General features: G+C 39.4%; 1 protein-coding gene and 1 long non-coding RNA gene across 2 annotated transcripts in view; one reads left to right on the top strand and one right to left on the bottom strand.

Annotated features, from left to right (window-relative positions):
• LOC131818777 (uncharacterized) overlaps nucleotides 1-24,850 on the top strand; it is a 45,118-nt gene extending 20,268 nt beyond the window's left edge. The window contains exon 3 of the long non-coding RNA XR_009348937.1: nucleotides 23,970-24,850. This is a non-coding gene — a long non-coding RNA (uncharacterized LOC131818777). The remainder of the gene's footprint in view (nucleotides 1-23,969) is intronic.
• UBA2 (ubiquitin like modifier activating enzyme 2) overlaps nucleotides 1-24,979 on the bottom strand; it is a 38,123-nt gene extending 13,144 nt beyond the window's left edge. The window contains exons 1-12 of the mRNA XM_059153433.1: nucleotides 24,765-24,979; nucleotides 22,379-22,462; nucleotides 21,105-21,175; nucleotides 19,462-19,526; nucleotides 18,000-18,100; nucleotides 16,234-16,355; nucleotides 8,283-8,350; nucleotides 7,709-7,830; nucleotides 2,541-2,640; nucleotides 2,066-2,232; nucleotides 207-300; nucleotides 7-119 (exon numbers count right to left, since the gene is read on the bottom strand). Of these exons, the coding sequence (XP_059009416.1) occupies nucleotides 7-119; nucleotides 207-300; nucleotides 2,066-2,232; nucleotides 2,541-2,640; nucleotides 7,709-7,830; nucleotides 8,283-8,350; nucleotides 16,234-16,355; nucleotides 18,000-18,100; nucleotides 19,462-19,526; nucleotides 21,105-21,175; nucleotides 22,379-22,462; nucleotides 24,765-24,902 (1,245 nt within the window). The 5' untranslated portion in view covers nucleotides 24,903-24,979. The remainder of the gene's footprint in view (nucleotides 1-6; nucleotides 120-206; nucleotides 301-2,065; nucleotides 2,233-2,540; nucleotides 2,641-7,708; nucleotides 7,831-8,282; nucleotides 8,351-16,233; nucleotides 16,356-17,999; nucleotides 18,101-19,461; nucleotides 19,527-21,104; nucleotides 21,176-22,378; nucleotides 22,463-24,764) is intronic.
• Nucleotides 24,980-27,990: the final 3,011 nt, after the last annotated feature.

The following is a 27,990-nucleotide window of genomic DNA, read 5'->3' as shown; positions in this document are numbered from 1 at the left end:
ACTCACTGTTCTACATTGGTCTATTTTTCCTGATAAAATCTTCAATCCTTCCAGTACTATTAACCCAGCAATCACTGCATTAGTGGTGGCGATAGCAGGAATAATGTTACCTGCCATTGCTGAAAAACAAAGATGAATATGTTTAACTGTTAAAAAAGAGAAACTCAGAACTTTAGGTAGTACAACTGAAGTATATAATGACTCACATTTTATATCAAATCTGCTCTTCATATTCATACTGAAAATATGCATCCTGAGGTTCGCAGCAGAAGTGACAAAGTCCATTGCAGATGGGTCATCCTGCCAACAATTTAAGCAATTTAAAAAGTCTTCCCACAAACTTAATAATTTAGTTAGTATCACCTTCAGAACAGTACTTTCACATGTTTTATAACACAGCAGGCAGTAATCAGAACTAGAAATGGCCTTGAGGAAGAAGCCAAGGTCTCATTATCAACTTCCTGGATCCAGGACTATAGCCTGACAAGAATGCCAAAACCCACCAGGCCTCTAGGAACTCACTCCTGCTTAAACAAATGCAGTGGACACTAAGTGTATAGACCGGAACACCAGTTCCATTCACGGACGCTGGCAACCCTCTCCTGGGCCCATCTGTCTGTAATGGAGGTTGCTTGGTAATAGCAAAGAGATAAAGGCTTTTTAGAGAAAAGGGCTTCATTAAAGACTCAAACATCTGGACTACACCTTTTGGTCTTCCTTCTCCAAATTCCCTTCAGATACACCATGCTTCTGTACTTGCAGTTCTTCTCACATGTGGCAATACAACAGAAGTCTTCCCTGACCATTTCTATTCTTCCTGAGATTTTATCTTGGTTGCTTTAGATTTCAGCAAGGTTTCCTGCTTCACTAAGAATATACTATTCTAGCCTGTAATTCAAAAGCACCGAAGTACAGAAGAAAAAGCACTGACAGGATGTGAGTTCTCTATATACTTACTGGCTGGGTGGCTAGCCTGAGACAAATGAAATTCCTTAAATCCGTAATTCCTTAACTATTAAGTAAGGAAAACCAGATAAATATTTTACAATGTTGCAACAAGGATTAAGTATGAATATTTAACAGTGCCTAACAGTGTACATCAGGTACTTCCCTAGGCAACTGGTTCACCATATCCATTAGATGTAGATTTTAATCAGAGGGTAACAACCCCCAGTTTCAGTTTTATTATCTAGCCCCTGTGTATGAATGAAAACGTACCAAATAACTATTATAACAATGAAAATATGTATTTATTAAGTAATCTTTATACAACATAAACCCAAAAGGATGTTTACAAGAATCCCCACACCAAAATATAAACTTACTCTATTTAAGATATCTAATTCAATCACAGTTTCAAAATTTGCACAAAATTATCATCTTAACTTAGTAAAGCTGACCAAACTCCTCCCCTTACATCTCACAGCAAATCTCTACCATCATAGAAACATAGAAATTTTATCACAGCTAAATCACTTGTAGACATAGAAAATACTGATTACAATTAAAAATATTAATTTATTAAATTTCAAAATATGACATATAACCACAAAGTACTATTAAATATTATTAAATATTATTTTAACTTGTAAGAATAATTACATTTTTGTATTTAGAGGTCTCAGACCTTTCACTATTTCAATAAAAGGGCAATTTTATTACTTTCAAGGTTAAATCAGGCCCATGAGCTGTTGTCTCCAAAAGGATTTTATGACTTCTATTAACAAATCTGTATTACACAAGAAAGTTTTTAAGCCCATGAAACATTTTCTCCAATAAATTCACAGTATTTCTCCAGTCCAATTATATTCTTCAAACATAATTATAAACCACAAATCCATACCCAGAATCTAAAATTAAGTTCTATAATATTATTTGAATTCACATACAGAAAATTCATAGTTCAATGTAGTAATTAGAAGTGAGAACATCCAAGCAAAATCAACCTTATGTCTTCAAATTCTGGTAGAATAAATGATATCCAAAAATTTACTAGTTTCTGGTTATAGTTCAAGGACAAAAATATGCATGTGATATAGAATTGCCACAAATTTTCAAAACAAACCTTGTCCCATATGAGCTCAGCTCCATCCCCTTTTTCTGCTAAATTAACTCTCAAAGTCTCAATGCTCTTGGAAAAAAGACATGCATAGCTCTTTACATCTAGAACCTGCTGGTCTTTCAGACCTAACTGCGGTTCATTTTGTTGATCTGATGCATTGGTTTCTTCTCCTAAGGGAAAAAAATATTAGAAATTTCACTATTAAACATCATTTCTCTATTTTACTTTAAAACTCAAGGCTTGACTAATAAGAAAATAAAAATTAAACAAATTCCATTAAAATAATTATCAGGAAAACTACAAATATTTGTGCAAGAAAACTGCTAATAGTGACGAAGGTCATAAAATCATTGGAGAATTCAAAGATACAATGTCAGTAATCTCTACAATGAAAGTGGGCCTTGAACTCATGACTCTGAGGTCAACAGCCATATGCTCTTCTAACAAATCCAGCCAGGCACCCTGTAAAATGTTTTACCTTGACTTTGTACTTCAGCCCAGTCCAACGGAACTGGAGGTTTCCTTTTCCGCCACAATTTGTCCATTGTCAACAGATACCGGATATCATCTTTAAAAAGCTTAAAAAAGTAAAAACAAAAAAATAAAAAATAAATAAAAGATAAAATCCCACAAATCCTACAGTCCCTATGCTGATAAAACAAAGTTTCACTGCTGATTTACTACAAATATTACACCATAAAATCTTCTGATTTAATGTCCTGTACCAGTAGACTAACAATCTCCAAAAGAATAACCCACAAAACGTAAAACTAATAAAAGAAATTTTACACAGAATATCTGTATCTGAAACAGTGAAAGCAGAAATGCTGAGAAAAATGGAGTAAAGGAACCCTGAATAGTGCTCATGGTCCCTGCCCTCCTAAGTTACCACCCCAAAGCATACCCAAAGTTCCAAAGATCAATCTGAACCAAAATCATGCCAATCAAGAAGGTAAATAAACATATACCAGTTCCACAAGAACTGAGTAAAATCAGAGCCTAGAGATACCAGTTAGCAATATTGTCAAGTTCACAGGTGTAGCAATAAAACATAAAATTTTATTTTATTTATTTATCTGAGAGAGCATGAGAGAGAGAGCACGAGCAGGGAGGAGGGGCAGAGGGAGAAGCAGGCTTCCCATTGAGCTGGGAGCCCGACATGGGACATGATTCCAGGACTCTGGGATCATGAAGGCAGATGCCATCCAGGCACCACAAGCATACACACGTTAAATGTACTGCTCTCAAAACCAGGATTTAACCACCTGTAACATCTTTGAAATGTGGTCTGCCCCCTCAAAAATCCCAAAACCAAAACAATTTCTTTTTCAAAAGTGTTATGGGGTGCCTGGGCAGCTCAGTCAGTCAAATGTCCAACTCTTGATTTCAGTTCAGGTCATGATCTCAGGGTCATGAGATTGAGCCCTAAGTCAAGCTCTGTCCTGGAGTGGAGCCTCCTCTAGATAAAAACATGTTATAAGCATTACTATATGTAGTTGAGAAAATCATGTGCACTATCCTATTATAGAATTTCAGATGATTTTAGTATTTACTTCTTCCTCAGCTGTATTTTCTGTCAGTTTATTTAGTCAAAATAGCTTATTTTATATATCAGCTATAAACATAAATTTGGCTTAATAAAAAAATTCGGGACCATTTCTTTTTTTAAAAGATTTTATTTATTTTAAAAAGAGAGTGAGAGTGAGCATGAGCGGGGGAGGGGCAGAAGGAGAGAGAAAATCCCAAGCAGATATCCCAATGAGCCCAGTGCCCAATGCAGGACTCAATACCACAATCCAGAGAGCATGACCTGAGCTGTAATCAAGAGTCAGCTGCTTAATTGACTGAGCCACCCAGGTGTCCCCCAAATTTGAACTATTCCTATCAAAATATATTCAATTCAATCAGTATTTATGAAGCTTCCTTAAATATTTGGAAAACCAGGGGCGCCTGAGTGGCTCAGTGGGTTGAAGCCTCTGCCTTCGGCTCGGGTCATGATCCCAGGGTCCTGGGATCGAGCCCCGCATCGGGCGGGCTCTCTGCTCAGTGGGAAGCCTGCTTCCTCCTCCTCTCCTTCTGCCTGCCTCTCTGCCTACTTGTGATCTGTCTGTCAAATAAATAAAAATCTTAAAAAAAAAAAAAATTTGGAAAACCAGCCAAATATACAAATAGAATATAAGTTTAGTGTGAATATCACATAACTTTGAGTACTAATAGGAATTTTGTTCTGAGGAATAAGGAAAGAGTTCAAGGAAATGGTAACGTCTGAAATGGGTACATAGGTAAAGAAATGACTTCAGTATGATTTGGGCAACAAATGTGGTTAGACACATTTTACAGAGGACCTTAAGCGCTTGGCTAAAAAAACTCCCAGGCAATGGAGAATTAGCATGGTTTTCGATGCAGAAGCTCCGTGCCCTTTATCTAATTATTAAATACTGGGAATCCCTCAGAATTCTGTACTAAACAAACAATCTTCATGCTCTTTTCTCTTAGGCCTACAAATCCATCCAAACTTCTCTGCTTGCCTTTAGGATTACCTGTCCTTACTCTAATATTCTACAGGAACCTCAAATTGATTCTATTGCCTTATTCCATCCTCTAATCCCTACACAACACACCTGCTTCCTCTTACCTACCTCAGAGAATGGCACCTTGTTAATTTCCTGCCCAGCAGGAAACCAGGTATCATTCCCGTTCCTAAGTCTTTCTTTCTCTTTTTTAAAGAGATTTTATTTATTTATTTGACAGAGAGAGATCACAAACAGGCAGAGAGGCAGGCAGAGAGAGAGAGAGAAGGAAGCAGGCTCCCTGCCAAGCAGAGAGCCCGATGCAGGGCTCGATCCCAGGACCCTGAGATCATGCCCTGAGCTGAAGGCAGAGGCTTAATCCACTGAGCCACCCAGCCACCCTTTCTTCTTAAAAAAGATTTTATTTGCTTATTTCAGAGAAAGAGTGAGAGAGAGAGCGCGAGCGAGCGAGCGAGCACGCCTGAGCATGGAGGGGCAGGGGAGATCAGATCTTAAACAGACTCCCCCATGAGCATGGAGCCAAATGTGGGGCTCAATCTCACAACCCTGAGATCATGACCTGAGCCAAAATCAAGAGTTGGACACTTGGGGCTCCCACGTGGCTTAGTGGTTAAGCAGCTGCCTTTGGCCCAGGTCGTGATCCCAGGGTCCTGGGATTGAGCCCTGCATCGTGCTCCTTGCTCAGCAGGAGCCTGCTTCTCTCTCTCTCCCTCCCTCTGCCTATAGCTGCCCCTGCCTGTTCTGTCAAATAAATAAATAAAAAATCTTAAAAAAAAAAAAAAAAAAAAAGAAGTGGGGGGAATGCCTGGGTAGCTCAGTTGGTTAAGCATCTGTCTCAATCAAGCTTAGGTCATGATCCCAACATCATCCTGGGATCAAGTCCACATAGGGCTCCCTACTCAATGTGGAGCGAGCCTGCCTCTCCCTCTGACTGCTGCTTCCCTTGCTTGTGCGTTCTCTCATAAATAAATAATTTTTTTTCTTTAAAAACAAAAAGAGAGTTGGACACTTAATCAACTGAGCTACCCAGTGCCTTAAACAAACCTACTTTTTCTCCACCCTCCACTGGGAATGCAGATAGGTTGTACTTCAGATTATTCTAGCATTGTACAACTTTAGAAGGTACCATCCCATATTGATTACAACAGGAATATCAGGGTCCTAGAATGGTGCACAGCATACCCTCTGTATTTGACCCTATAGACCACCTTTTAATGGCTTCCCACTGCCTTGCCATAGCATCCTTGTCATGACCTAAAAAGTCTTGCCTGGTGTGGCCTCAGGTTGTGTTTCTAGTCCTCTTCCCACTCTCCCCTTAGATGGGAATTATTTCAGTTTTCCGACCTGAGACCTTCTTTGTATATGTAGCATTCTTATCCCCACCCCAATTCTTTAAAGTCTTCAGTTGAAATGTCACTTCCTCTGGGAACGCCTCTTTTGAACCCTCATACTAGATATGAAAACAATGTCTACTAACAATGTTAAGTCTACTTAGTATTAAAAAGGGTTCCAATACATCGGATCTTAATGCCGTAATACTCTGAATTTGATATTACATGTTCCATGTTTGACTTTTCCTCTAAACTACAAGTCACCTACAAAGAGCTGGGACCCAATTTTCTATCTTATTCACTACTGTATCTCCTGTCAGAGTGGTGACCAGCACATAACAGATGCTTAGTTACCTACTGAACAGACTGGAGATGTGCTTCAGATAATGCTGGCATTCAAATGTTGCTCAGACTAGAATGGGAAGAGGAATATGGACACAAGTTTGGAAAATACTTTCACTATGCATAACATAACTAAGTACATTTTAAGCATAACCAAAATCTGTTTTCTAAAAGACTGTAACAAGGAAATAAATGCAACAGGTTTTAAGAGTCAACGTGTGACATCTCTTTTCACTAAGGAAAGGAGAGGAAACATAAACTGGAGGGAGTAGTAGGCCATTTGGTTAGGACACTGGGACCTATGCATGTTGGAAAGCAGACAGGAGCCACGAAAAAAATCAAGAGAGCAGAGAGAAAATACTGTTTGAAAACAAAGGTACAAAAAAATTAAATTGGTAAAATATGGTGATAAAGAAAAAAATTTTAAAGCAGCAAGAAAAAATGAAGATAGTAGCTTACAAAGGAAACCCCTTAACGCCAGCAGGAGATTTTTCAGGAGAAAATTTTCAAGCCAGAAGGCAATTACATAATATATTCCAGGAGCTGAATGGGAGAAACCTGTGGCCAATACTTTATCCAGCAAAGCTATTATTCGGAATAGATTAAAAACTTTCCCAAATGAAAAAAAAGTTCGTGAGGCGCCTGGGTGGCTCAGTGGGTTAAAGCCTCTGCCCTGCCCTCAGCTCAGGTCATGATCCCAGGGTCCTGGGATCGAGCCCTGCATCAGTCTCTGTGCTCCATGGAGAGCCTGCTTCCTCCTCTCTCTCTGCCTACTTGTGTTCTTTGTCTGTCAAATAAATAAATAAATTTTTTTAAAAAATCTTGTAGATTTCTCTAGAAATATTCAGCAGGCAAGTAAGACATACATACAGAATACATATTAACAAACATGGAGTCAACCAAGAATGAGAGGATTAGGAATTCAAGAGTAATTCAGTACATGTCAAACTCCCAAGAAATCTGAGCAGGAAAGGAATGTAAGACGAGAAACAGCAGGAACCAAAGGAAAACCAAGAACTTCAGTGTAAGTGAGGGAAGGAAAGCCAACCAAGAGTGTATTAAGTGGGCCCCTCTATTTTAATTCCTATAAAGATGCTACATTGATTTAGCCTGAGTATTAGAATTTTAAAACCTAGGGGTTCGTGCACAGCTCAGCTGGTTAATAAGCCACTGCCTTCGGCTGAGGCCATGATCCCAGGGCCCTGGGATCAAGCCACACATGGGCTCCCTGCTTAAGAGGGAAGTCTGCTTCTCCCCATCCCCTGGCTCATGCTCTCTCTCCTGCTCACTTGCTCTTTCAAATCTTTAAAATTCCAAAACCTGCTTACCCTGATGACATCAATCAACTTAAGACAGCATTAGGCATAAAAAGCATGTGTTTCATGTACTATTTTAAAACAAACAGAATAATCTATCCATAATTATAAAAAAGTAAATACAACCTTGGTAAAAAGTTTAACTGGATCATATCCAGTTGATTTAGCCCATTCCTTAGTGGAAATACGTTTAATGTCACCATCTTCATTAGATGCTCTGGCTCTGGCTTCAGCTTCCATTGGTTCCCCTACAAAACAAACACTGTTTCATTCTCAGCTATAATAAATGTAGAACTAAGCTCTCATCTACCTTCGGGGGGAAAAAAAGTCATTCGTGGAAGTCACCTGCACAAGACACATTCAGAGTTCAAAAATAAAGAATAATATGCTCATCATCTTTTTCTACCTCAGTTTCTGAAGGCAAAGTGTAGAACAGTTCAAAATATGGACCTATAATCAGATCTGGAAACAACTCTCTGCACTATTTACATCTGTGAAATTTCTGCACCTTGTCCTCACCATTAAATGGAACAACTCACTTTTTTAAAACACTGTTTTAAAGATGAAATAACCCATCTTAAACACATACTGTCTAACACAAAACAGCAATTATTTTTTTCTCCTCTTATGCTACTAATATTAAGTTAACAAAACAAAGGCAGTTCTCATTAAATAAGAGAACATATCCCAGTCTACTCACAGGAAGCTTCAGGGTCAGCTCTGTCAGGGGACACTTCTTGATCAGCATCTTCTTCCCCAAACAACTGGCTATAATAAAAGTAATAAATAATTTATGTTCAACAAAATATTCTGAACAAATACTTACTTTTCCTACTTCCCCTCAGAACAACTAATTTAGAATATTCCAAATCCTTAGGAGGGATGAGGAATAAGCAATTGGCAGGCTAAATTTCTTTCTTTCTTTTTTTTTTTTAAGATTTTATTTATTTATTTGACAGACAGAGATCACAAGGAGGCAGAGAGACAGGCAGAGAGAGAGGAGGAAGCAGGCTCCCTGCTGAGCAGAGAGCCCGATGCGCCCAGGCGCCCCGGCAGGCTAAATTTCTGTACACCTATATTCATTCCTATCATCTAGGCTCTGCAAATTTCTATGTTAAAATCTTTGATCAAGACATAGGTGAGGGGTGTCTGGGTGGCTCAGTGGGTTAAAGCCTCTGCGTTTGGCTCCGGTCGTGATCTCTGGGTCCTGGGATTGAGCCCCACATCGGGCTCTCTGCTTGGTAGGGAGCCTGCTCCACCCCCCCCCCAGCCTGCATTTCTGCCTACTTGTGATCTCTGTCAAATAAATAAAATCTGGGGGCGCCTGGGTGGCTCAGTGGATTAAAGCCTCTGCCTTCGGCTCAGGTCATGATCCCAGAGTTCTGGGATCGAGCCCCACATCAGGCTCGATCTGTTCAGCAGGGAGCCTGCTTCCCCTTCCTCTCTCTCTGCCTGCCTCTCTGCCTACTTGTGATCTCTGTCAAATAAATAAATTTAAAAAACTTTAAATAAATAAATTAAATAAAATCTTGAAAAGAAAAAGACATAGGTGAGCAGCCTTTTCATTTTACTTGGACAACATTCCAATGCCAGATGATACTTGTGAAGTACACCTGCAGCTAGCTATTAAAAAAACATTATTACACATCTGCTACGTGCTAGATGCTCACCTAGGTTTAAAAATAAGTGAGTTAAGATGTTCATTCCATGGTAATATATCTCTTCACTATGAAAAGGCCTTCAGAAACAATGTATTAAGCAGGAATTCTCTTTTGTTAATCTAGTTATCCTAAAAACTATTTAATAACACTTATAGGAATATAATGTTCCACCTTTCCTCAAGTACTTGACTTACAAGTACTTCTAAGTACTTTTCAAAGGAATCCTTTACAGTTAAAAAAAAAAAAAAAAAAAAAAAAAAAAAGGAAAAGCTATCATCTCAAAGCTTTTCAAAACTCCTAATATACCCTACAAGAAAATGCCCACTTGTTTCCCAGTCACTGTACCAATTTTCACCCTCACAAAGGCATGTAAAGAGCTCCTATCCATTCACTTCCTCTCTAGACTTAACGTTTGGCCAAATTACTGAGTATAAAATAGTATCTTGTGATTTTATTATTAACTTTTCATGTTAGTCATGAAGTTAAAGATTTCTTCATTTGCTTATTACCATGAGGGTTTCCCTCTAAGTGAAAAAATGCCTGTTCATATTATTTTGTCAGGCTGTCTATTTCTTGATGAATATATTCTAAGATCATAATTTATTTTATTTTTAAAAGATTTTATGTATTTATTTGACAGAGAGGGTCACAGCGAGAGAGGGAACAGAAGCAGGGGGAGTGGGAGAGGGAGAAGCAGGCTTCCCGCAGAGGAGGGAGCCTGATAAGGGGGCTTGATCCCAGGACCCTGGGATCATGACCTGAACCGAAGGCTGAGGCTTAACGTATGAATCACCCAGGCACCCCTAAGATCATAATTTTTTAGTTGACTTTATGCTGCAAATATTTTCTCATAATGTCTTTTGACAAGAAGTATTTAATTAATTTGAATGCCTCAACCCTTTCTTTTATGGTTAGCACTTTGTGTCTTGAGACATTGTTCCCTGAAGATTCTTCCCTTTATTAGAAAGACTTTTTCTGTTGACATCTAAGTACTTAATCCATCTGGACTTAATTTTTATATATAAATATATATTTTTTAAGATTTTATTTATTCATTTGACAGAGATCACAAGTAGGGAGAGGCAGGCAGAGAGGGAGAGAGGAGGAAGCAGGCTCTCTGTCAAGCAGAGAGCCTGATGCGGGACTTGATCCCAGGACCCTGAGATCATGACCTGAGCCGAAGGCAGAGGCTTAAACCACTGAGCCACCCAGGCGCCCTATATATTATTTAAAGTAGAGAATGCTTTTTCCACATTGATTATGAATTGTTCTACCTTTAATTAATTCCTTCTTTCATTTGGGATCTCTTACCCAACCTTGGTCATGAGCTCTGCATTGTCCTAATGGTCTGTTTTCCTATCTCTATACCAGCAACACGCTGTAAGTTCCTTTTAGCTTATTTCAAACCTTGACATCTATCAGAACAAGTCACTTCAACCTACTCGTTTCCAGGAATATATATAAATTTTATTATCAGCTGAACAAGTTCCAGTACAAACACTGATTTTTTTTTTTTTTGGACAGAGATCACAAGTGGGCAGAGAGGCAGGTGGGTGGTTGCGGGGGGCAGGTAGCGGGAAGCAGGCTCTCTGCTCAAGCCTAATGCGGGGCTTGATCCTAAGATCCTACGATCATGATCTGAGCTGAAGGCAGAGGCTTTAACCCACTGAGCCAACCAAGCGCCCCCACCGATGAGATTTTAATTGGAACTGCATTTGAATCTATAAATCAACTTGAAGACAAATGACACATACACAATATTAACACTTCCAATCCACAAATACATTATTTACTCTTATTTTATCCTCCTTTTTATGTTCCAATAGTTTACTATAATTTTCCATATTGGGTCTTATAAATCAAGATTTATAAGTACCTGAGAGTATCAGGTACTTCATGTTTTTAGATGCTTTATATTTAGTTATCTTTAATGGTTAATTATATAATTTTATAATGAGTTATCTATTTTTATACTTCCTAACTGCCTGAGGCTGCATATAGAAATGTACAGCCATGCTGCTAAACTGTCATCATTTCTAATAATCTGTCTATAGGTTCTTTGGAGCTTTTTATACAAGTAACTATACTGTACATGAAGAGTGATGTTTCTTTTTTCTCATCTCTTCTCCTATATTTCCATTTTGTCTTATTGTGTGGGCTAGGAACGTCATTACAAGCAGCAGCAATAACGGGCATCCTCATGCTAGCTCTGATTTCAAAGGGGATGACGTGTAACTTTTATCATTAAAAATAATGCTTATAGGGGTGCCTGGGTGGCTCAGTGGGTTAGGCCTCTGCCTCCGCCTCAAGTCATGATCTCACATCCTGGGATCGAGCCCCACATCGGGCTCTCTGCTCAACAGGAAGCCTGCTTCACCCTCTCTCTCTGCCTACTTGTGATTTCTCTGTCAAATAAACAAACAAACAAATGAACAGCACCTCTGTTCAAAAAATAAAATTTAAAAATAAATAAATAAATAAATAATGCTTATATTGGTGCACCTGGGTGGCTCAAGTGGTTGGGCATCTGCCTTCAGCTTGGGTCGTGATCCTAGGCTCTATCCTGAGATAGAGCCCTGTGTCAGGCTCAGCAGAGATTGTCTTCTCCCTCTGCCCCTCTCCCCACTTGAGTGCATGCTCTCTCAAATAAACAAAAAAAACTTTCAAAAATATTTAAAAGTAATGCTTGTATTGTATATGGATGGCAAATAGTGGAAGTTTCTGACTGAGTGTGGGACTGTACAGAAAAGCAAGGGGAGAAAGCTAGAATGATTATAATGGATTAGAGCTGGACCAGCATGAATAACCAGTATGAATAAGCATAACCAGTATGAATTCATGTTTAGCTTAATATACAGATATGTTTACAAATTTGTGTACATATACAGATTAGTATAGATATATTTTTGCTCTGTTGGCTAAGAGGGCCCAAAAGATATGACACCTTGCATGCCAAGCATTCATATCTTGGTTTCTAATGCCAGTAAAAGGTATCAGGGCTCCTTGGAGAAAGGTCTGAGTCTATAGCAGGAAATAACATAATGAGCCTGGAACATTTAGTACCAGAAAGCAAGGAACTGCTCCCCAAACACCTCCACCCACGTTGATGGCAGCATGTGATGGCAGCATGTCTAAAAGCATAGAGCTAACCGAAAGAGCTCCCAGTGGCCAAAGCTAGAACAATCTAAGCAACAAAATATACTATTGGACTTAACCCAAAGTATAAAATGTATTCAATATGAATGCATGCGGATATAAATGATGAATATGTCAACAGACAGGTGAGAAGAGACAAACTTTCTAGGTAGAAAACTCTAATTATGTAGATACTCAGCCCTCAAGGAAATAGAACACTGTTCCCATTCCTTAGGTGTGAGCTGCAGTGACTTCCCTCCAAAGTGCATGGTACAGTGTAAAAGCGGGAAGGTGGGGAGAGTAACTATCCTGAAGAAACCTGACAAGCACTACCTTAGTTAAGTGACCAAGGCCAACACTAACAGTTATAAATCATGTCAGTAACATATTTACTCTTCATATGATGTGATGAAAACAGAAATTTATCAACCTCTGTGATTTCCCTCCTAATAGCTCATAATAACAGCATTAACATGATGAAAAAATTTCCCTAGTGGGGCATCCTACAAAATACCTGACCAGCACTCCTCAAAATTATCAGGTCATAAAAAAGGAGGAAAGTCTAAGAAACCATCAGAGGCCAAAGGAGGCCTAAAGATATATGACAGACAATTAATGGTAACACAGTATCAAGGAACAGAAAAGGGACGTGGGGTAAAAACAAAGGACTCTCTGAATAAACTACGGACTTTAGTTAATAAATAAGGTATCAACTGGGGCGCCTGGGTGGCTCAGTAGATTAAGCTTCTGCCCTCAGCTTGGGTCATGATCTCAGCTCAGCGTCCTGGTATCGAGCCCCGCATTGGGCTCTGTGCTCAGTGGGGAGCCTGCTTCCCGGTCTCTGCCTGCCTGCCTCTCTGCCTACTTGTGATCTCTGTGTCCAATAAATAAAATCTTACAAAAAAAAAAATAGGGTATCAATAGTGGTTCATTAATTACTTTATGTTAGTGTCATACAAACAATTATGAAAGAGTAACTGGATGGGAACACTGTATTATCATCTCAGTATTTCTATAAATTTGAAACTGTAACTCTGTTAAAAAGAAAAACCGTTTGCCAAATAATTTACAAAATGTGGTTTTCCTAAAGATTTTATTTATTTATTTGACAGAGATCACAAGTAGGCAGAGAGGATGGCAGAGAGAGAGGAGGAAGCAGGCTCTACGCTGAACAGAGAGCCCGATACAAGGCTCAATTCCAGGACCCGGAGGTCAAGACCTGAGCCAATGGCAAAAGGCTTACTAACCCACTGAGCCACCCAGGCGCCCCAAAAGTGTATTTAAAAAAAAAAAAGTTTTATTTATTTGAAAGAGAGAGATCAGAAGTAGGCAGAGAGGCAGGCAGAGGGAGAGGGGGAAGCAGGCTCTCCGCTAAGCAGAGCCCGATGGGGGGGGGGTCGATCCCAGGACCCTGAGACCATGACCTGAGCTGAACACAGAGGCTTAACCCACCGAGCCACCCAGGTGCCCTACAAAGTGCATTTTTAATGAAATTTCATTGTTATATCATTGTATGGTACTTTTCTGAGTGTATATACATTATATCTTAATCAAAAAATAAAGAAAACCAATGTTTGTTGCAGGTTTTTAAGTATCTTTTACCAGGTTGATAAAATGTTCTTATTTTATTAAGAATTTTTGGGATGCCTTGGTGGCACAGTTAGCTGAGTGCCTGCCTTCGGCTTGGGTCATGATCCCAGGGTCCTGGGATCAAGTCCCACATCTAGCTCCTTGCTCTGTGGGGAGCCTGCTTTTCCTTCCCTTTGTCTATCCCTGCTTGTGCTCTCTCTCGCCAGCAATTAAAAAAAAAAAGAAGAAAATTTTTATCATGAGGGGTGCCTGGGTGGCTCAATCAGTTAAATGTCTAACTCTTGATTTCCACTCAGGGTCATAATCTCAGAGTCACGAGACTGAGCTGCTTGGGCTCTGAGAAATCATGAGCAATCTGTTTCTCTCCTTTTACCCCTCTGCTCCTTCCCACATTCTAATAGGGCTAAGCATGAACATGTGTGCTCTCTCAAATCAATAAATTATTAAAAAAAAAAAAAAGTCTTGAAATTCACCTTTTATTCCATTAATGGCCTTAAGTGATTCATGATAAGAGACACAACAGCACAATACAACCTAAGAAGTATTTAAGTGTCGTTAAAATGTCTCCAGGACAATTTACTTAACATTATAATGATACAGTACTTGCAAGTTTAGTGGAAATCACCAGTAAATTTATATAGGTTTGGTATATTATTCAGAATTTAAACCACTTATTAAATTCCCCTACGATATAGTACTGTTCAGGCTTTCTTCTTTTTAAGTCAGGTTCCCCCCCCCCGCAAATGAATTTATCCAGAAGCGCCTGGGTGACGCAGTCAGTTAAGGATCCAACTCTGGAGTTTCAATTCAGGTTGTGATTTCGTGAGTCATTTCATGAGATCAGCCCCCTATCAAGTTCTGCATTATAACCCAGAGTCTGCTTGAGATTCTTTCCCTCTCCCTAAAATAAAAAAAGGTAAATAAAAAAAAATTTATCCAGATCATTAAAAATCTCTGTATACAAGCACCATCTTTTTATTATCATCCGTTTGTTCTTTACTATCATTTAAATCTGTGCTGAGATTACATTCCCCAGTTTGTTATTTCTCTCTCCTTTTCTTGACTGAACTCAACGAAGTATTTTTTTCCTCTTACCTCAAGTATATCCTTCCCACTTATTTCCTCAGAGTTTATCCTTTTTCTATTTAAGTTGGGTCCTTAGCTCGTTAATGCCCATCTTTCTTCATGTGTGTAAGCCTACAACCTTTCTTCCAACTGCCACATTCCATGCATCCAAGTTTCACATGCAGTTATTTTCATTACCATTACAAGGTATTTTTAACTTCCATTAAAAATATTACCATTACAAAATATTTTTAACTTATTTTTAACTTTAACCATTAAATTACTTCTAAGTATATTTTCATAGTTCCAAATACACAGATTTGAATTCAGTTATATAGATCTGAATTTAGTTATATGTCTGTCTCCAGTATCTGGCTTCCCAGGTCTAAATAGTCCATGGTATATATCAGACATGCATGCATTGCTGGCTGAATTGAGCCCAAGAAATATTACAAGATGGGCGCCTGGGCGGTTCAGTGGGTTAAGCCTCTGCACGAGGCTCAGGTCATGGTCTCAGGGTCCTGGGATCGTGCCCTCATTGGGCACTCTGCTCAGGAGGGAGCCTGCTTCCCTGTGTCTCTCTCTGCCTGCCTCTCTCCCTACTTATGATTTCTCTGTCAAATAAATAAATAAATCTTAAAAAAATATATTACGAGAAAGTTAACGGAAAGTCTCTTTCCCATATTTAAAAAAATATTCCTCGGGTGCCTGGTGGCTCAGTGGGTCGGGCCTCTGCCTTCAGCTCAGGTCATGATGTCAGGGTCCTTGGGATCGAGCCCCGCATAAGGCTCTCTGCTCAGCAGGGAACCTGCTTCCCCCTCTCTCTACCTACTTGTGATCTCTCTCTGTCAAATAAAGAAATAAAACCTTTTTAAAAAATTAATTAATTAAAATTCCTCCTAGGTATACTCTAAAATATATAAATAAAAATGACCTCATTTCCCATTATCAGTACTAAAAATACACCAGGAGGGGCGCCTGGGTGGCTCAGTGGGTTAAGCCGCTGCCTTCGGCTCAGGTCATGATCTCAGGGTCCTGGGATCGAGTCCCACATCGGGCTCTCTGCTCAGCGGGGAGCCTGCTTCCTCCTCTCTCTTTCTGCCTGCCTCTCTGCCTACTTGTGATCTCCCTCTGTCAAATAAATAAATAAAATCTTTAAAAAAAAAAAAAAAATACACCAGGAAATATATACACTCTTACTTGAACAAATACTTTGCCCAAACGATGCAATGAATAGGTTCAGAAGGTGTGTTACGAATTGTACAGCCAGGAAAAGTTCTCTGGGTAGGTTTGGGATGACATTCATAACACTCCGTTACACCCTGCAAAGTCAGAATATGAGAAAAGTATTTAAAAAAACCACCATGATGGTGGTTTTTCAACATTATAAAATAGTATCATCATAAATATTCATTCATCTACATTCTAACTGTCAAGGAAATTTTACAATATCAGTGACTCCAAAATTCTTACATTATCAACAAGGAACTATAACAAAAGTGAACTGAATCGATCACACTGACAGCTAATTCTAAGCCAGGATTCCTGACTCCTGGCCCAGTAAACAACACTTTCAACAAGCCCAAAACAAAAAACAAAACAAAACCACACTGCACCTGAGTATCAAACACAAGAAGTTTACCTTAATCACACTAAACAAAAGAAAAACTACTAGACAGACAAACAACAGCTTTCTAACCAATTCTCTCAAAGGTGTGGACCCCAGTTATTTAATTATCATTCACAGCCTTTCCTTATAATCCCCTAAACATTAAGAAAACTAAAAGTAGTAATTTCAAGAACCACCTAGATACACAGAAAAATCCTAGATATTACCAAACAAAATACTCTTCATTTTGTAGAGCTAGGGTTACATTTTAATTTGCAACGTAAGAAATCCTTGAGGCACCTAAGAAAAATTTTCAAAACCATCAAATGAACATTCCTCATTTCAGCAATTTTTAACCTCAGTCTTAGGATCAGTACCTTAGGATCAGTACCTTAGGATCAGGTTAACGAGCAATATCTTTCTAATAATGGTTAAAGAACCAAAACCTGCCAATCGTTTTAATATAAATGGCAGCAGATGAGGATTTTCTCCACAATACCATTTCTGGTGTCCTTTTAGTAAGCCTTCTTGGGGGTAGCCATCCCTCAAATCACAGTGAAAAAGAGAACTACTACTGTGACCTATGAACGGACTCTGAAGGACTCCACTGATCTAACGAAATTTAATACACAGATATTTATAACAGTCTTTGTAAAAGGATATTAAATAATCTTCCAAGAGTAGTATTTATCAGCTAAAACAAAAGCAGCAGTGCCACAATTTCCAACATGGGTAAACTGCCAAATAATGGACAAGAGTCACAAATTTTAAGTGGAGTTTAATTCGACTTTTGGTTTCAAAACCTGCAAAATGACTCTTCAAATGTATCTGGTTTAATTTCCTAAAGAACCAAAAGAATAAAAATCACAATGCTGAATTTTATGAAACTGGGTTATGAGTCCACAGGTCCTTACTTGCTCTATTATCCTCTAGTTTCTTCTAAACGCTTGAAGTATTTCACAACTATACCAAAAATTTCCAAAGTATTCTTCAGGTCTATTAAGTCCATACGTTAGATAATAAGTTGCAAAAGGTGATTTTATCATCCATCAACTATAGCATGACATATAGTCTCATAGCTATCAAGAATTTTAAAAGGCAATGTTATTATGCTTACCATTCTAGTAATTTTAATATATAAGCTATAGAAGCCAAGTAGCACAGAGTTAAAAAACAAAAACAAAAGAAAACTATATTCTTTGTATCACCTTTATAGTATCTAAGTTTTATCAGAGCACAAAAATCCCCACATTTTGGATGATGACCAGCCTGTATCATATAAATTCAAAGTTTATGTCTTCCCTCCTTAAGGTCCCAAATAAATATCTGGGAAGTAAAAATAAAAAACTTACTTTACCTTTTTGATGGTAGTTACTTGCCCAAGGTAACCAGCAGTTCCACTCTCAATAAGAGGTACATCAGCTGCCAGACACATCCTATTAACATGGTTGCGGGCAGCTGGAAGAAAAATACTAGTTAGCAGGGGTTTATGGGGGGGAAAAAATCAGTTACTTCAATTAGGATAACATTTACCCAAACTATTTTTTTAAATTTGTTATGCAATTTTCTTATAGCTATGACCAGAGTAATAAAACTATTATACTTAAGAGACATTCACTAGCAAATTGCAAACATAAGGAATTTATATCACAAATTTATTCCATTGATGTGCCTACTCTATTAATCTTGGTTACAACATTGTTTCAATGTATTCTGAGTCCTTACTATTATTCTAATAAAATATCATGTAACAAATGGAAGTAGATGAAGAATGTGGAATATCAACTTTGAACCGTTAAGGCAGGTTAAGACAAGGGAAATAAAGAGTCTAGTTAAAAGTCAATCTGGGCCACCTGGGTAGCTCAGCCAGTTGAGTACCCAACTCTTGACTTTGGCTCAGGTGATCTCAGTGTGGTGCGATTAGGCTCTTTGGGCTCCATGCTCAGCGCAGGGCCACTTGAGATGTTCTCTTTTTCTGGCCCTCGCCCCTCACTCATGTGCACTCTCTCAAATAAATAAAATCTTACCCCAAAAAAGTCATTCTGACCCTTCCTCATGCTACTTTGTGTTTTGTTGTTGTTGTTGTTGTTGTTGTTTGTATTTCTGGCTCAAAATGGTTACAAACCACCCCACAAATGTTGTTTTACATGTAGAACAATGACTGGCTATACAACACTTGACTGAAGAAACATTACCTCCTATTGTGGAAAGCTTTAAATGGTCTAAAATATGTACATCTAAACAGAATCCAGTCTGTTCTCTTACAGCACCACCTATACCTAAAATAATTCAGGATCCATGGCAGCTATACTAACTCTGACATCCTCTTGCCCCAATCTTAAAACAGTGGTTTTACAGCCTTGATCGCACTTTAGAATCACGTGGGAAACTGAAAAAATGTGATGATCAGGCGCCATTCTGAGAGTCTGACTTAACTAGTCTTGAGATGAGATGAGATATGAGATACAGGTACTGATATTTCTTAGATCTCCATGTAAACGAAGGAAGTCACACTGTGCTTAAGTGATGGGATACTCTGAAACAAGCACACACCCACATACCATATGTAGTCACCCTCTTTAGCGATTTTAACAACTTCTATGTTCACACGTTTTGATGGAACAGCAGAGTATATGATAGCTAAATTCCTGCCTGAAACCAGTTCTAGTTAAAATTACAATCAACTGGCAAATTTTAAACCTAATCTTACTTCACTCTAGATGTAACTCATAAGGAATACTTTAAACACTAAAAGTGGAAATGGCCTTGTTGGGGGGGGGGGGGATACTTAGGAATTAAATGTATTAAAGTAATCTCACCTCGGTTATCTAAAGCATTCATAACCAATATAAATTGTCGAAAAAATTCCACATTATAGTCAGGGCTACAAAACAAAACAAAAAACAAGTGTCACCAAAACAACTGGCCTTACACCTGATCGTCACAGCAGAATATAGGGTCCTAAAAAGTATATTAAAGTAACAGTGCAAAAATAATTGGATGTTAGGGGTCTGTATCATATAATAGGTTTGACTTCTTCAAAACTCCACAGCAGATTTCAAAGAAATCATTTCCCCTTAATCCCTATGACTAGATATGCTTTTTGCTCAGCAATCTAGGGCCCAAGACCAAGATCTCACACTGGCAGAAAGATGGCATGACTTCACCAGTCCCACCAGGCCTACCCCGGGCAGCCTGGGAACATACAAAAAACACATTCCCAGGATCTGCCTGGCCTCTAGCTTCACCTCACATGGTCAGGATCAGGCAGGGTTCAGGCCTCTAGAGTCCCTGCTTTTAGCAGCACTGGGAAAGCAAAACAGGGTATGGGGGTTATAGAACCACAAGGTTTGCAGAGCAAACATACAGAAATTTAAAAAAAAAAATGGATACAAATTTCCTGAAAAAGTCTAAGATTTTCTCTAACTCCAGACCTTAAACAATAAGTTATTATTTCTAATATCATTTACTTATAAGTTAGACAACTATAAAGGATAATTTAGGCCCAGGGTTCCTTTGTTTCAACACTTCCAAAATTACATATTTACTCTATCTTTACTGAGATCAGAGCGTATTTATGAACGGTGAAAACTATGGCCCTGTTACAATTCCTAGTGTTATATTACTGAAGTCAAAGTCCAAATAAACAAATTATTTTGGGAAAGAACCTTTTAAACTGAAAAAGACCAGAGCTGAAATCAATCAGAATGAGACCAATATATTTAGAAGTCTGAATCATCACATATAATGATTTTGCATAGTTTATCTTTATTTAAAACAAAAATACAAGGCCCTTATAAGTTTCCAAGTAACTTATTTATTTAAAGTATTAAAATATCTTACTTCTTACCGAACTCATTTAAATCATATGTATAAACTGTTAATAAAACTCAACTTATTATGTGGGCACAACCATATTTTAATTTTTCCAGAAAAATCATTTTTCTAAGTTTTTATTTAAATTTCAGTTAGTTAACATACAGTATAATATTAGTTATACAGTAATTCAACACTTACATACAACACCTGGTGCTCATCACCAGTGCCCTCCTTAATTCCCATCACATATTTTACCCACCCACCCCCAAAGAACCTCCCCTCTGATAATCATCAGTTTGTTCTCTATAGTTAGGAGGGGAAAATCATTTTTAAAAAGCAGAATGATGGGATGCCTAGGTGACTCCGTTGTTAAGCGTCTGCCTTTGGCTCAGGCCACAATCCCAGGGTCCTGGGCATAGAGCCCCGCATTGGGCTCCCCTGCTTCTCCCTCTCCCACTTCCTCTGCTTGTGTTTCCTCTCTCCCTGTCTCTTTCAAATAAGTAAAATCTTAAAAAAAAAAAAAAAAGGAAAAGAAAAAAGCAGAATGACTTCAAACTCCTGTATCTGACTAATAAAATACCTAATGCACTCAAAGTTTAATTCACAACAAACACAATTTTGCAACATAATAATTAGAACATACTTCATGATGCTGTCATGGTAGGCTATGATATTAGCTTTTGGGTAAAACTGCAGTACACTTTCTTTGGCAACCTGGAAAAACAAACAACACTAAATTATTAATCTACTAAATAGCTACAACATTTCTCTCTATATTTCAAGTTTATTTATGGCACATAACACTTTTATTTCACCTACTTACATATCCTATTTATTAAAAACTAAAGAAATATAAAAATGTGACAAAACTTCATTAAGATTAAGATACACACATAATTACAAAATAACAGGAGAGCTGGCCCCTTCCTTTATACACATCTACACGAATGGCAAGATTCAACAAAAATATAAAATGCAGTAACTAAGTGTGATTCATTCATTCATTCAACATTTACTGAGTATCTTGTATGTGCCAGGATCTGCATGAAGAACTTGGTGAGCCAAAGTGACACTAATCAATGTGGATAAACAAAACTACAAACTATGATAAATCACACCTAGAAAAATTAGAAGCTATAGGGTGCCTGGCTGGCTCAGTCGGAAGAGCATGCTACTCTGGATCTCACCTCGTGGTTTTGAGTTTGAACCCTGCATTGGGTGTGGAGATTACTTTTAAATAAGTTAAAAAAAAATTTAAAGACAAGAAAAAGTAGAAGTTGTTTTAATAGGAAGGTCTGACTTAGTCTACAAGGTTTATTCAGATTGTATCCCTAGAGAAGAAAGCCAAAATTTGAAAACTAAAAAGGAGAAAAAGGTGGGAGTTTGCCGAAAAGGTTGGGAGAAAAGCAAATGAAAAGATGCTTTAAGACCCTGAATCAAGATGAAACATTCAAGGAACTAAAGAAAGGTCAAGGTGGCTAGAACCTCAGGAAAGGCCACCCTTTTAGAAAAAAGAGCAACAAGAGCATATAGGCTGTAGTTTCTCTAGCCCTCATATATAAAAAGCAGTCAACCTCTAGGGAACACTGAAACAATGCTCATCCTAAGAAACAATCATAAACTTAAATATGAATGGGACACCATTTACAGGATTGGGTAGAGCACAACTATTTCCTCAGCAGACCAAAACAGGGGGGTTTAGTCTTTAGTCCTTTACATCTTTATTCTTCACAATCTCTCAAGTATTGAGTACATTCTCCTCCTACTGAGTATATTGAGTGTGTGTGTGTGTGTGTGTTGTGTATAGAGTATATTCTCCCGCCTACTGAAGAGTCCCATTAATCTGATATCTGCCCTCAAAGAAGTGCAGAAATATTAATGAATAAACAAAAATAGCATTAAAAAAAATAAAGTTACCTGGGCCTTCGATCTTCCAACATGTTTCTTTTGAAACAAAAACTGCCTGTTGAGGTTGCTGACATCGATAGTATCCAGATCAATCTACAAGTGCATAAACTCCAGATAAACCACAAGTTTTCTGGTATGTTTGAGCAATATCACTATCCTCAGTATCCATAACCCAAAACTTTTGCTATTTGTTACATTAGCAGAAAAAAATGTTTTTCATTTTCAACCAGTAATACCAAAATTATTAAGCTGATAAAAATAATTTAACACATATTTTTAAAAACTTGGGATTTAATTTCAGAGGTTACTTTCTCAAAAAATATTTTAGAAAGGGGGCGCCTGGGTGGCTCAGTGGGTTAAGCCTCTGCTTTCGGCTCAGGTCATGATCTCAGGGTCCTGGGATAGAGCCCTGAATTGGGCTCTCTGCTTCTCGGGGAGCCTGCTTCCTCCTCTCTCTGCCTACTTATGATCTCTCTGTCAAATAAATAAATAAAATCTTTTAAAAAAATTTTTTAAGGACGGACCAATTTTTTGTTGTTTAATCATCCTGAGAAGTATGTTTGGAAATTCCCTAGATGGCATAAAATTATGCGTCTGTTGAAAATAAATAGATAATTCATTTATCTACCAATCTAATTATTCTTTCAAGTCCGTTACATTAGATTCAACTGTGACTTTTTTTCTTAAATGATACCTGGCAGTTATTGAATTTTTGCTGCTTTAGTTCAAGTCTTCATCTACAAACAATTCCATTTACAATTATTATTACCTAAGGGCTGTTAAAGGAAATGTTTACATGAGGTTTCAAAAGTGTTACATTTTAAGTTTTTTTTTTTTTTTTAAAGATTTTTATTTATTTATTTGACAGAGAGAAATCACAAGTAGATGGAGAGGCAGGCAGAGAGAGAGAGAGGGAAGCAGGCTCCCTGCTGAGCAGAGCCCGATGCGGGACTCGATCCCAGGACCCTGAGATCATGACCTGAGCCAAAGGCAGCGGCTCAACCCACTGAGCCACCCAGGCGTCCCTACATTTTAAGTTTTAACTAATTGTTGCTTTAAAATAAACATAAGGGAAGAAAATAATAATGATTTTCATCCCATTTCAATAAATTTACATGACAAGTAATTGAACATTCTAATCGTAAAACATCTTAACAGTTTTGATCAGAATTCTGGAAAATATTATATAACCATCTAAACATTTTCTATTTGTACTTTCCACATTTATTACAAAAGCTGAATCAAATAAAAAAGAGTCAGCATTTATTTTTCAGGTGCCCAATCCACTGTCTCCTCTATTACAAAACTATTCTTTTAAACATGCAGCAGTAGTTACCAGCTAAGGCACAATGCACAATCACATCTGGATCTGCAGTACAGACCTGGATGGGAAGACTAACCTTTTAACAGTTTAAAAAAAAAAAAAAAAAAAAGTGTGAATTCTCCCCCTCCTCAGTCACTCATCTATTAGCTCAGTCTGCCACTTCCACTTTTTTCCATTCCGAGCTTCCACTATGCTTTAAGACAATTTAAACTCACAGCCGAACTCCTACTACATCCCCAATCTCTAAAGTTTAACAGAAATGATTTAAAATTACAGCCACTGTACGTGAGTGCAAAAGTTAAAATCCTCACCGACATCTTTAACGACAAGAGTGACTGAATCTATGGAGATAACAATGACAGTCACGCAGATCGTACCCACAACAGAGGAGCGCGAGTCCCAAAGGAGTCCTGCCACTTGCTTCGTGACCCAAATAAGTTACTAAAACCCCTCTAAACCTCACTTTTCTTCTCGTCTGTTTAAAAAAAAAAAGGGGGGGGGGATGAAAATGGCGTTTGCAACCTTATAGAGGTAGCTAAGATTAGACGCGTTAACGCCAAGTTAACCGCTCAGAACTGCGCCGGGCTCGGGACAAGCGCTCACGACGTATTGGCTCCTATTACCGCCACCCTCTGCTCTGGACCAGTATTTCTGAGTGAAGGGAGACCGCCGAAATGAAGTCACAACATCCACGAGACTCAAACAATCACGTCCTGCCTCCTACTACAGCTGGGGAACTGCTCTGAAGCGAAAACACACGAGGTCGCTTCCACAGCCCAGAACCGCCACAAATTGGCGCTGCCAGGGAGGCAGGGGGCGGCCGCGCGGCGCGACGCCCGGAAGACCCCAGCCCGCGGCCTCTCTGGCGTCCGGAGCGGACCGGGCGTGCAGCGAGGCAGGCTCAGGCCCCGCCGAGAAGCGCCCTCTCCGCAGACAGCCACGACCCCGGAGCTTCCCGGCCTGCTGCCGCCACCCCCGCCCCCTCAACTCTGGTCCCGACCTCCGGAGCCCGAGCCCCCGGCCCCGGCAAGACCGCCCGCCATTCAGCCCGCGCGCACGCCTGGCCCTCACCAGGTCGATGTGGGAGAAGCCGGTGAGCACGAGGTTCTTGAGGAGCTCGCAGCCGATGCCGCCCGCACCCACCACCAGCACCCGGCCCCCGGCCACGGCCTCGGCCAGTTCCCGAGGCAGTCCCCGCGACAGTGCCATGGCGGGACGACCACGAGCCGCGGCGGAGGCGGAGGCGCGAGAACTGAGCCGCGGCCGGAAGCAGGTGGGGGAAGGGCGGCCCAACTTCCGTTCCTGCGCACTACGGCCGCCAGTTGGCGCGGATCGGGCGACGCCCGGGACCTGAGGAGTGGATCTCCTGGGCCCCGGTGGGGCTTTGCGTGAAGGATCTCACACACCTCCCGCTCTACTCCAGCCCCGTCGTGTTTTTCACAGACGCGCGATGAACCGCGGTCTGGCGTTAGGAAACCTGAGGGTTTGAACTCAGAGCCAAGGCTAACACCTTAGAAGACACACGCCCCAGTATGTAAAGAGCTCTTACAGATCAACAAGAAAACAAATGTCACCCGAGCAACAAATATAGGCCAAGGATGTGAAGAGGCACTCACAAAGAAAATGAACAATATGATCAATAAACATAAAATTTAATCGAAGAAATGTAAAATAGTACTTAAAATTTTTTTCACTTATGGGGCTCCTGGGTGGCTCAGTGGGTTAAAGCCTCTGCCTTAGCTCGGGTCATGATCCCAGAGCCCTGGGATTGAGCCCCACATCGGGCTCTCTGCTCAGTGGGGAGCCTGCTTCCCCCGCCCCCCCCCCCCCAGCCTGCCTCTCTGCCTGCTTGTGATCTCTCTCTGTCAAATAAATAAATAAAATCTTAAAATAAATAAATAAATAAAATCTTAAAAAAAATTTTTTTTTCACTTATGAAGCCAGCGAAAGAAAAAGTGTAACAGTCCCTGTGGTCAAGAGATAGGAAATCAAAACACTCCCATAGCTATAAGTAAGGATTCTAAAGCAAAGCTTTTCTAGAGGGTGTTAAGATAACGGAGGCATATTTTAAAAATTTTATTTGGGCAAAACTCTATTCGAATTGGGCGGCATTCAATCTAGGTGATGACAATCTCTGAGGAGTTTTAAAATGAAAGACTTTCATGGCTAGAAGGGAGAAGCAGCAAGGAAATTATACAGAAATGTGTTGGTTATTGCAAGGTTACTTTCCTTTAGGGGATTATCGGGTAGATTACCTTTTTAAATACTTATTTAAGTAATCTCTACATACAACGTGGGGCTTAAACTCACAACCTTGAGATCAAGAGTCGCACACTCTCCTCAATGAGCCAGTCAGGCACCCCTGATCAGGCAATTCCTGACTGACTGGTTTAAGAGTCCATTTCTGGGAGAACCGTAACTGTAATTAAGTCTCTGCTTGGTGATGTGAGGCTTAGCCTAAGCAACTCCATTTTGGGCTTGTCCTTTTTTTTTTTTAAACAAGAGTAATTTGGCAATAATCAAAAGTCGTATTAATAACATATCATATAATAATATATTAACAATATAATGTTAAAAGATACAAAACCATTTGTATGACTAAATTTTATAAAAACAAAAGTATATTAAAAAGCAGGAAGAAAACAACTGTTAATATTTTTGTGTATCTATGTGTGATGAAATTGTGGATAATTTTTCTTTTTTAGGCTTTTCTGTATTTCCAGATGCTCATGCTCCTCAAAGAAAATGCTAATTCTAAAATAAGAAAAAATTATTCCAAATACTAAAAAGAAAGATTATTATGTAATGTGATAGAGGTGCTTCAAAAAAGAAACAGAAGGCTAAAAATGGAGTCAATTGTGCTAAACTGAGTTAATACCTAACCTAACTGCAGTTTCAGACTTTCCCAGGAGTGGAATTTTAAACCAATCAGTCTGGAATTTCCCGGTCTGCAACTAGCGATTTAATCTGCCTGATAAAACCCTTCTAAGGATAGGTAACCTTGCCTGAAATAATCTCTTCTAACTTCCTGTCCCACCATCCTTCAGCAATAAATACCTCCCATTTTGAACACCTCAGAACTCCTTTCTTCCTGCTAGATCTTTGCGGTCAGAATCCTGAATCATTGAATAAAGCCAGTTAGATCTTCAAACTCAATCAGTTGAATTTCGTTTTTTTTTTTTTTTTTTAAGATTTTTATTTATTTATTTATTTATTTGACAGAAATCACAAGTAGACAGAGAGGCAGGCAGAGAGAGGAGAGGGAAGCAGGTTCCCTGCTGAACAGAGAGCCCGATGCGGGACTCGATCCCAGGACCCTGAGATCATGACCTGAGCCGAAGGCAGCGGCTTAACCCACTGAGCCACCCAGGCGCCCCTGAATTTCGTTTTTTAACATGCTAAATATTGCTACAATAGCAATCATATTATAGTATGTAAATGTATGAAGTTAACATACTGCACACTTTAAATTTACACAATGTTATATGTCAAATATATTCAGAAAGAAAAAAATTTTTAAAGCGAAAAGGTAAAGATAGAAAACGGAGGAAAATGGTTTTGACATCTGTGGTCTTTTTCATCAGCTGCTTGGTTCACCAACCACACACCAAGCTGGTCAGGTTTCTGAGGAGTACTCAGGACGCTGTCCTGAGGTATGAGAGCGGGAAGTGCCAGAGTGCTCTCTGGTGGGGGGTAAGCACCCCTGCACAGTGGGCTGCTGATGCTCTTTCCCTACCTAGGCCTGGCTTTTACAAAGACCCCATCCTGGCAGTTAAATCTAAAGGCGGCCTTTTCCAGGATGCTGACCTTAGTTATCCCTCTGGACACTCGCCCAATCTGAACCACCTTCCTTGACTTCTCTCCTGCCTCCCTTCTCTTCCCCTAGGCTGGGCTGGGCTTATTTACCTAATCCTGAGGGCCATGGCTTTTCTTTGTGGATTTGCCTGAGTGAGTGTGAATATGCAGTGTAAAATGCTTGCCCACCTTAACAAATTCAAATAGGATCCAAGTGCAGGAAGTGAAAGCACAAAAGTCCCATTCATACCTAATCCTACTCCTGGGCCCTTGATGGCGTGCGTGTGTGTGTGTGTGTGTGTGTGTGTGTGTGTGTGTGTGTGTCTGTACGTGTTTAGTAATCTCTACGCCCAAGGTGGGGCACAACTCACAATCCCAAGACTCACACACCCAAGTGCCCCCCTTTGTGGTTTTTTTTTTAAAGACTTTATTTATCCGACAGAGATCACAAGTAGGCAGAGAGGCAGGCAGAAAGAGGAGGGGGAAGCAGGCTCCCCGCTGA

Source organism: Mustela lutreola, chromosome 16 (assembly GCF_030435805.1).
Source record: "Mustela lutreola isolate mMusLut2 chromosome 16, mMusLut2.pri, whole genome shotgun sequence".
Classification (NCBI taxonomy): Eukaryota; Metazoa; Chordata; class Mammalia; order Carnivora; family Mustelidae; genus Mustela; species Mustela lutreola.
Note: the sequence above shows the minus strand (reverse complement) of the source record. Positions and strands in the feature narration are given on the sequence as shown.